This window comes from Xiphias gladius, chromosome 7, assembly GCF_016859285.1.
Source record: "Xiphias gladius isolate SHS-SW01 ecotype Sanya breed wild chromosome 7, ASM1685928v1, whole genome shotgun sequence".
NCBI classification, from domain to species: Eukaryota; Metazoa; Chordata; class Actinopteri; order Istiophoriformes; family Xiphiidae; genus Xiphias; species Xiphias gladius.
The window spans coordinates 25,052,842-25,063,088 of NC_053406.1; the positions used below are offsets into that span (position 1 = coordinate 25,052,842).

Consider the following 10,247-nt stretch of genomic DNA (forward strand, 5'->3'; position numbering starts at 1 on the left):
TTTTTTATAAAGCATCCATATTGATTTAAAGGTTAGTGAAGGATTGGCTTTGCAGAACCATGTTGTGTCTGTTTATGGATTGTTTGATCTTTACAGTTAAAAAAGATTTTCCTCTGTCCTCCCTTTTTTTTTTTTTTTTTTTTTTTTTCTCCTGCTTGGTTTCAGTGGGGAATGCTAACAAGATATTTTCCAGAATCAAAGAGCAAATATCATAATTTACAAGGAACATAACCAGAGTTCACAATGGCTGTAGTCAGTAAAACTGGGAGGATTTGAGCATTGTTTAAACTGTAGATATTATCAATCTGTGATGATCACAAGTTTTTAATTTATTTATTTTTTTGGAGTAGACATTATCCCTTAGCCTGCCTGGTCAGTTAGTGATTCTCGAAAAAACCACCTCTAGTCTACTGTTCTCACTTTGTAGAGTCTCATCAGGAAAACCTACACTTTATCTCCAGAACTCAACACAAAGCCACCGCAATGGCGAAAAGAGGATGGAAGTCATATCTCATTCTGTGTGTGTGCGTAAATGAAAACTCATGAACTTTCACAAACTTCAGTGAGTGCAGTTCTGTCATATTCTTAAGACATGTCAAGTGTCATGTCCTTGTTTTGTCTCTTCCACTTGTCCCTTAATCTTGACATTTGTTTCTCTGTTCCTTTCTCTCCACTTAAACTTCCGTCTCTTTCTTTTTTCTTTTTTTTTTCTTCGCTCTCTCTCTCTCTGTCTCCCTCCAGAGGACGGCTATGTGAGGATGTTCCTCCGAGGTCGTCCTGTCACCATGCACATCCCTGACCAGCAGAGGGAGAGCTACAGCCTCGACCACAAGGTTGCGCTCCCTGATCGCAAGCTCAAACTGCAGTGGGTGTATCCTTCCAACTGGGAGAGGGAAACTGGGAAACGGTTTTTCATTCAGGGCTCAGCACCGAGTGTATGAGTTGTGGATAAATTGGGGTGATGAATGAGTTATCATCTGTTTTTTAGAATAAAAGAAAAATCAATAGATTAATCAATGGATGGATAAATTAAAAAAAAAAAAAAGTTAAAATCTAAATAGCTGCCAAACTCCACTGATTAAAAGTGGTTATTGTGCAGTTAATTTTAAAATGTAAGATTTGTGAAGCCTGTGTTCTGGGAGATGCAGCTCTGAACCTTAGGTAGCACTCCTGGCTTTTTATTTGTCGTCAACCTAGAAATTGCAAAAGGAGGATAAGCGTCAGTCCTTGTGAGTCATCTTGTTAAAGAGTTTGGTCTCTCGAGTCTGGCGTCTCGTTCCCTAACTCGAGCATTTACCAGGTACGGCTACCGAGGTCGTGACTGCCGCTCCAACCTCTACCTCCTGCCCACAGGAGAGATCGTCTACTTCAACGCCTCTGTGGTGGTGCTGTACAACACTGAGGAGCAGCAGCAGAGACACTACCTGGGCCACAACGATGACGTCAAATGGTGAGAAAACAGCAAGCCTCCTCGTGAACCTCCAAAACTCAGACAACGACAAAAGAGACAAAGGTTTCCAACTGCTTAGATTCAGTTTCTCTCATCATTCTTATTTTTTTGTGTAACACGTCAGTGACAGCTTCGTGCAGCTGACTGTCATTAATGTTAGTTTTGGTTTACTTAATGAGCACTAGCAGACATCCTCAATGAGCTCTGTGACTGGAACCACTGGTATGTAAACAAAATAAAAACCCCCAGGGGCATGCTGGGAAAAGCTACTCATCGCTACAGGGAAACAATTGTGGTCTCCTCTCCCACGCTGTCTTATTGAATCCTCCTTTTCTTCTGGCTGTGACAAGGATCCTGTGTTTAGTTCTGTAGTTTTTATGTTGTTTTTTATCTTAGAAACATAAAATGGTAAAGACAGTATGATTTGCACTGGAGTAAACATTGTAATTTTGAAGTTTCCAGAGTAAATATTCACAGAATCTGGCAGTTAGTTTATAGAAGACCGTCATTTTATGGTGTCAGTAATGTGGTTTTAAAAACCTACTTGAGGCTTTCTATTTTAAAATATCAATTCCTTGAACTTACCTGTCTATGTAAGTCTGAGGCCAGACAAACAGCGTCTGTAAAGGAAACGGCCGCACATGCTGTCAAATCCTGAAAACCTCGCTAGCTGTGACGACATTTAGTGTTTTACATTTTCAAAGTGACGCGTTTAGTGGCGTTGTTCTTGAATCTGAATCAGCGTCTCTGGGATTTTACATCTTTTTCCCAATAAAAGCCAGAGTGGGAACTCTGTGGGGGGGAAAAAATGAAGTAATGATTTATATTTTCTCCTCCAAGCCTGAGTGTGCATCCTGACATGGTTACCATAGCAACGGGGCAAGTGGCTGGAAACTCTAAAGATGGAAAGGTACAGTGGAAACTACACTTTCTCCTAGAGAGTTTCAGAGTTTTTTTTTGTTTTTTTTCACTGCACGGTTTTACTTTAAAGCAGGTCTTAGATATTAAAATTGTAATGGTTAAGAAATGTTAAATCTTTTTTAAAATTTGATGTCAGTGTTTTTTATGACGTATAATTCCTATTAAAACTTGTTTTGTGTAGTTTATGCTTTAGCATTAGAAGTAAGGTCTTTAATAAATAGGCAGGAAACAAAGATTTTTAAAATGTTTTTAAAAAAATGTTAAAAAATTCCTTTTTTAAAATGTTGTTTCTGTGTATCAAATTAGCGAATCTAGCCAAGGTTTCCTCGTTTCATTTGATCTTTGTCCCGTCTCTTTTTACAGCTGCTGGCCCCTCATGTTCGTGTTTGGGATTCTGTGAGTCTCAATACGCTGCATGTGATTGGGATGGGAGTGTTCGACAGAGCAGTCACGTGTGTAGCTTTCTCCAAGTCGGTAAGCAGCTTCACATCCTGCGGAGTTTACTGAGGGTTCAATCGAGTACTGACTAGTGATTTGCAAAAGAGTTCTAGTTTTAATAAATACACTGGTACCATACTCACTGGTTTTTGCTTTATGAAGATCTAACTCTTTATTTTTCTCTTCAGAATGGCGGCAGCTTCCTCTGCGCTGTGGACGACGCCAACGACCACATCCTGTCGGTCTGGAACTGGCAGAAGGAGAAGCAACTGGTTGATGTCAAGGTATCCTGATCCCTTGACCTTTGACCACCTGAACCTTATCCCATTTATACAGCTCTGTAGAGATTCACGTTTACATCTTCATGCCTCCTGTCCCTGAAGTGCTCCAATGACTCTGTGCTGGCCGCTGTGTTTCATCCCATGGACGCCAACGTGATTGTCACCTGTGGAAAATCTCACATCAACTTCTGGACCATGGATGGCAACAGTCTGAGCAAGAGACAGGGCCTGTTCGAAGTAAGCCCCTGATAACAGCTGCTCCGTGCTCCAAAAATATAACACACCCTCCAACCTCAAATTGATCTTATTAAAAATACGCTTACTTGTTGTTTCATGAAGTACAGTCAGCTAAAACGAACAGTCTAGTCTGCGAGACCCTTGCAGTAAATCCTATCCTCTATCTCTCTAGAAACACGAGAAACCGAAGTATGTTTTGTGTGTGGCGTTTGCTGGGAATGGAGATGCCATTACAGGAGACTCCAGTGGGAACATCTACATCTGGGCCAAAGGTAAAAGCTAAATGAATCACACTGACCCCAACCCAGGCTTTTGCTCAAGATATTTAGAGATTCGATCTCTAATGTCTCAGAAGCCTGGCTGCTCACTGTGGTATGAAAAGGTTAAAACAGCAGTGGTGTTCATGTAAGAACATGAATTGATTTTTGAAAAGCAGCCTGTAAAGATTCAGGAAAATAAAACCAATTCGCCAATTATGGATAACTGCTAAAAGGTAGCCGTAAAAAAAAAAGGCTGATCCAATCAGCTAAATACGACTACAAGCTGTTTTATTTGTAGAGCAGGTCATTAATTCCATCCTAACATTGAAACACAGGTAGAAAAATGTTCTCTGGGTTCATCATCAAGTGATGCAAATGTACGGATTTCATTTGTTTTTCTCACATATTTGAAAGGCTTCAAAGCCAAAAAGACATCCAACAGATTCGGGTGTGTTCTGTCGGTGTTCTGATTGATAGGTGGTAACCGCATCAGCCAGGTGGTGTCGGGGGCCCACGAAGGCGGGATTTTCTCGGTATGTGTCCTGAAGGATGGCACCATGGTGTCTGGAGGAGGGAAGGACCGCAAGGTGATGCTGTGGGACCATGACTACAGAAAACAGGCTGAGATGGAGGTAAGATTGCTGAGCTGTCCTGTGTACAAAAATAGGCACAATGACAGAATAATCCCGAGGAGAAAGGAAGTCTCCCTTTTTTTTCAAGCTTTCTTTGAGCCTGTGCCTTGTGTCCAGGTGGGAGAGTCGTTTGGTCCTGTTCGGGCTCTGGCTGAAGGAAAACCAGGAGAGCTCTTTGTTGGAACCACCAGGAACGCCATCATCAGAGCTGCCTTCCCTGATACTTTAACTCCCGTGGTACAGGTACACACATGCACAATTGACCAGTTCCTGGTATAATAAGAGCGCACAAGGATCATTTGTCTTACACTCTTTACTTTTTGAGTTTTTGTGTCACTGGATCTCATCAGTGTCTCCAAAGGGGAGATAAGTTTTTTTTTTTTTTTTTTTTCAAGATTTTTTTCTAAATCTTCGTCTTCAACACACAGAAGTGTGGAATTGTTGATTGGGAATATTCTAATAGACATGCCAACGCTGTACACACGGCCCTCTCTGGATGTATTGAATAAAACGTGATGTGTTACAGGGTCACACAGATGAGCTGTGGGGTCTGGATGCCCACCCCTCCATGGAGCAGTTCGTCACCTGCTCCCAGGACAAACAAGTTCACCTCTGGGACACCAACTCCCATCAGCCCCTCTGGAGCAAGACTATTGACGTGAGGAGGAGTAGGATGAACCTTTATTTAAGCATTTAACATCAGGATGTGAAGCACTGACTTGACGGCACAGTTTATAAATTAAATAAACTAATTCATCCTCTTCTCTTTTCCCCTCCGTGCCACAGGATCCAGGGAGGTCTGCAGGTTTCCACCCCAGCGGGGCTGTCCTGGCAGTAGGGACCATGACTGGAAGGTCGGCCTCTCACCCGAGACACTTAGTCCCCACAGTTACAGTTCAGAAACTATACACTAACACGACATGCAAACAGGTGGAACAACTGTTTTACAAAATGACACCTGATCCTTTTTTTTAAGCAATAATCATGTGAAGCTATAAAATACATTTAAATTTACAGTCTTTAAATTCACAGTGGTTCGCTCCTTTCGGTCAATTAAAAATTAAAAGTAAGTACTAGGTCTAAGTTTAAGGTAGTGTATAAAGAAATATATAAACTTTAGTATGTAATATAGAAATCAAAAATTCAACATATGGTAGAGTACTGCTTCAACTTACAGTATGTAATTGTGGCAACTACTCTAATAAAAATTGTCATATTTATACACTTTTCCCTAATTTATCTGTCAAAAAACATCAGATCAGAAATGATCAACTAACATATGCATCAGTGGGTGATTTACAGATGCTGTATTTTTTCATACTGTGGAAACATGTTACGTTAGATCAGTGTAGAAAAGAATTAGTCAATTAATTTTTTTGTTGATCAACAGAAAATTAATGGACAGCAATTACTGAGTAATTGTTTAAATCATTTATTAAGCAAAAACGACATACATTCACTGTTTCCACCTACTCAAATATGAGGATTTACTGATTTGTATAGAGTAAATATCTTTGTGGTTTCGCACCGCTGGTTGGACAAAACAAGCAACTTAAAGCCATCATGTTTGTGATGGGCATTTTTCACGGATTTCTGGCGTATATGTGTGTGTGTGTGTGTGTGTGTGTGTGTGTGTGTGTGTGTGTGTGTGTGTGTGCTGCAGGTGGTTGGTGCTGGACACTGACACCCGGGACCTTGTTTCTATGCACACAGACGGCAACGAGATCATTTCCAACGTCAAGTACTCTCCAGGTAAAACATCACCCGTTCGCTTCACCGACCCAAATCCATAAAACGCAAACGCTCGTCACAGTGATGCAGCAAAGGGCTGAGAAACTGTCGTGCTCCAGCACTGTATTATCTCTGCCAGTAGCACTGTTAACTCTGTCAGCCTTCTGCCTTCAGATGGTAACTTCCTGGCTGTCGCTTCCCACGACAACTTTGTTTACATCTACGCTGTGACGGAGAATGGCCGAAAGTACAGCCGTGCGGGTAAATGCACTGTAAGTATACATTCCCTTTTTCCATAATTCATGTCTTGTAGCAACAGTTTTTGGTCATTTGGGGGCTCTTTATGCACAACTCTATTAAATAACTGAAGTTGAAAGACAAATCGCTTTATTTTTATTTTTTTGATTATTATTGAAATAAAAGTAAAAGAAAATCTGACCTCTTATTCAAAAATGGCAGTTTCAACAAAACAAAAACACACGACATTTTCTTCAAAATGTCGTGTTTGGAGTGAAACCCTGGTGCTCTGTGGGCTCTCCTTCTTTCCCCAGGGCCACTCCAGCTTCGTCACCCATCTAGACTGGTCGAGAGACAGCCAGTACCTCGTCACCAACTCAGGAGACTACGAGATCCTCTTCTGTAGGTCCTCCCTCTTGTCTCTCTTCAAACTCACTCATAGTTTGACTTGTTGATGACACATCACGGAGCATGATGAAAGTTTTTTTTTTTTTTTTTTTTGTTGTCTGTTTTTCAGGGGAGGCATCCAGTGGTAAACATGTGACCAACATGGACACGGTGCGCAACCTAGAGTGGGCCACTTATACATGCACTCTGGCCTTCAATACCTTTGGTAGGTTGACAAAACTCACTTGATGTTTTTTTTTATCCGTCTGTGATTTGATCATCAGAAGCTCGTGAGCCCAACCGAGATCAAAGAGCTGACCCACAGTGTCAAGAGATGGATTATCCGATTCATGCAGTTAATTGGCAGACGCTTAGAACAATTAGTCTTGAAAGCGAAAAGCATAAAGCTGCACCAAGCAAATGCACTTCGACGGCTTTAAACGGCAACGAGAACTGTTCAGAATGTTTAAACTTTCAACACTTTTGATATTTTGTAATGTTAAGCAACCTGACAAGAGTCCAGCTTTCTCTGGACGGAGCATCTTCCCACAGCTGTTTGGAAGACATTTTTGTCTACTGTTGGTGGAGAAGTGTCCATATTGACTGTTGATCAAGCCGCTGCAGAGCATTTTGAATTCTGCTGCAGCCTGCAGACTGTTTGTCTTTCTCACCCTCTCTCTCAGGAATATGGCCAGATGGAGCGGACGGCACAGACATCAACGCCGTGTGCAGGTCACATGACGGATCCCTGCTGGCCTCTGCCGATGACTTTGGCAAAGTGCACTTGTTCTCCTTCCCCTGCTCTCAACCAAAGGTCGGTCATGTTCAGTTGCAGTTACACACCGTTAGCACATCAGCATCAGTGCCTGTGTGTTTGTATGCACACATGCGTTTGTATTGACATATTTATGACTTCAGCTGTCCAAGAATTTATCCCTCGGCTTCCGTCCCCCGACACTCCCAGAGCCGAGCAACCACACTGTTCTTCTCTGCCCAGTGTTGCTTAAGCGTTAATGAACACTGTGGAACACAATAAAAGCTCTGCATAAAAAACAAAATACTCAACCACAAGCTTTCAGTGTGGGATCACCACCAGACCTATAACGCACCCAATTTCTACCAGGTGTTTATATTGGGCTCGCAGACACGTCTAGGCTTTTGACTTTTCGTTTCCCGTTTAAACGGGAGTTGTAAACTTAATTATCCGTTCAGACAAGCGGGCTGCCATCAGCATAGAAACTCAGAAGCTGCAAATAGTTACAACTCGTTGGTATCGTTTTAAACACTCTTGGAATTAGCTCGTCTGATCAGTTTTAAACACATTCGGTGGCTAAAACCAAAAGCAAGTAACGGTTTTACTTCATGAAAAACTGAGACTGATGCAAAAATCCCCATCTGCCTCAAATTCACAGGCTCCGGGCCACGAGTATGGTGGCCACTGCAGTCACGTGACCAACGTTGCCTTCCTGCACGACGACAGTCACCTGATCTCCGCCGGTGGGAGAGATACCAGCATCCTGCAGTGGGTGGTTGCCTAGGCAACGCTATCGGTCCACATCTCTAATCCCCACAGACGGGGACCAGCATCCTATCTGCCCCCGGTCAGCCCGTCACTGTGTTATCCTCCTGCCACCAGGGGGCAGCACCTCCTCTGTGCCTACTTGAAATTAAAAAAAACCGCACACAAACACACATCTTGACCGACCCACACATCACACCAGATGAGATGAGGTGTATCATTGTAATAAACGGATTATTATTTAGTGTCCAGCTGTTTGTAATAGAATGTAGAGAAAATGAGTTGTTGCCAGGCAGGAAGTGAATCCTAACTGTTCCCCCCAAAAAAAAAAAAAAAATCAACCACTGCAACACCAACTCAGCTGGAAGCTGCTGGCGGTGAGGCACAGTAAACCTGTGATTTTAGCATTAGCACTAACTCTGCCTGAACTGTATTTTATCTTAACCCCCCTTAACGGGAAATTCCACCTACTTTAGAGGACAAGTGTGTTTGCAAGTTTTAGCTCCTTAATTGCAAAGCGTGCACTTTACAGTTTCGGTGACCATTTTCGAATGCATGCTACACAGTTGGGGTTTGGCTTATATTTAAATTTTTGGGGTTAATATGAGGGTATTTTTCCTTCTACCGTTCCAAGCGGCTTTTGGTTTCCATTCATTTCCATGAAGTATGAAAATCAGTTTGCAGACTCTTTGAAACTTTCTTCAGGTGAACGAATTAATGCAGATTTTTCAAATCAGTCTGAAGCAGAGGAGCATCCCAACGCGAATGTAAGATTGACAGAAAATAATGTGGAATTGATGTTCACTGTCATTCATGACAACAAAAATATTTTTAACTACATTGATACTTATCATACTGAATGCATGGAACCAGTGGATTATTGAAAATGAAGAAATAAAAAAAATACACCTGAATTATGTGTATTCAGCTAGTTAAAAAAAAATGGTAAGCTGTAATTTAAAGTATACTTGATTTGAAATTACGGTTAGAACATAGGAAATCACATTCATGTAATGGTTGCACTCCAGGACAGTCTTCCAGACTCTTGTGGACATGCGCTGCTCTTTCATGAAGCCAGAAGTGACTAAAATAAACCTTCAAATTCATGACAAACTTATGCAGGGATGTAGTCAAACAGAATGTAGCCTGGTCAAGGTGTGATACTCCAAAGTCAGTGTTCTTGTTCATTTGCTTCCGGCTCTAAGAAAGAGTTACGTATGTTTGGAAGAGCTAACTGACCTGTCCTGGGGCAAAGGAAAACTGTAATAAAATTCCTAAAATGGGTGGAATTCCCCTTTAAAATAGTTCCCGTAACCCCATTGCCTTCTTACTCTTAAGGTGCAGATTGTAAGTATTACAGATTGCTGTTGGAGAATGTAAATGGTACAAAGCGGCTGTTTTGTCCCGAGGCCCCCTCCCCCCCGCCAATGGGCTGCGGTGTTTCTGATTGTACTACTACTGTAACTGTGCTGAGAGGGCACTAGGTGGCGCTACAGTACAAGAGAATGAGCATGACTGAGGCTGCCCTCCTCCTGTAGATGCTGTTAATGTTGCAAAGGTCTCTAGAGTAAATATCTATTATGCAGTATATCCGAGTGGCTGTGTTATTTTAATATTTAACTGTAACAGTGATGGATGTTGTTATAATTCTCGTGGCACTTTTAGTGATTGGCAGAAGGGTAACGTAGGCTACTGTGCTGTAGAAGTGAGCTTGAACTGTGCTTTTCCTTCTTCTGTTTTGTTAATAAAGTTTTTACCCAAGTACTACTGAGTAGAGGCTCTTTTTTTTTTCCCCTATAAATTGGCTGGAAAAAGGGATAAGAGATGATCCCGGTAGAATAGATGCAAAAAACATACATGGGTAAGAGGTCTTTTTATGTTTTACTGTATACAATAAATCATGAGCTCAATTCTTACAACAATCAAAAATGAATTATTATTAATACAAAATATTTTGGTTGTAAATTAAAAGTAAAGTCAGGAGCCAGTTATGTGGAACTGCGGGGAAGCTGGCGTGGTGACATTTCTGTGATCCGTGGACAGTAAACGTGTGTGTGTGTGTGTGATGTTGAGAGGGTGAGTCAGTTTGTGGCCAAAAGCTGCCAGGTCAAGTACCCAGATCACGCAGGGTTACTTGGAGTGAGTTGATAGTAA

The 10,247-nt window shown here is 41.7% G+C and overlaps 1 protein-coding gene across 1 annotated transcript in view; it reads left to right on the forward strand.

The window, feature by feature from the left end:
- eml2 (EMAP like 2) overlaps nucleotides 1–8,414 on the forward strand; it is a 29,676-nt gene extending 21,262 nt beyond the window's left edge. The window contains 17 exon segments of the mRNA XM_040130996.1: nucleotides 742–871; nucleotides 1,301–1,450; nucleotides 2,291–2,360; nucleotides 2,735–2,845; nucleotides 2,998–3,093; nucleotides 3,193–3,327; nucleotides 3,500–3,599; nucleotides 4,065–4,219; nucleotides 4,337–4,462; nucleotides 4,746–4,877; nucleotides 5,006–5,073; nucleotides 5,883–5,971; nucleotides 6,125–6,222; nucleotides 6,502–6,589; nucleotides 6,705–6,800; nucleotides 7,258–7,388; nucleotides 7,987–8,414. Of these exon segments, the coding sequence (XP_039986930.1) occupies nucleotides 742–871; nucleotides 1,301–1,450; nucleotides 2,291–2,360; nucleotides 2,735–2,845; nucleotides 2,998–3,093; nucleotides 3,193–3,327; nucleotides 3,500–3,599; nucleotides 4,065–4,219; nucleotides 4,337–4,462; nucleotides 4,746–4,877; nucleotides 5,006–5,073; nucleotides 5,883–5,971; nucleotides 6,125–6,222; nucleotides 6,502–6,589; nucleotides 6,705–6,800; nucleotides 7,258–7,388; nucleotides 7,987–8,112 (1,901 nt within the window). The 3' untranslated portion in view covers nucleotides 8,113–8,414.
- Nucleotides 8,415–10,247: the final 1,833 nt, after the last annotated feature.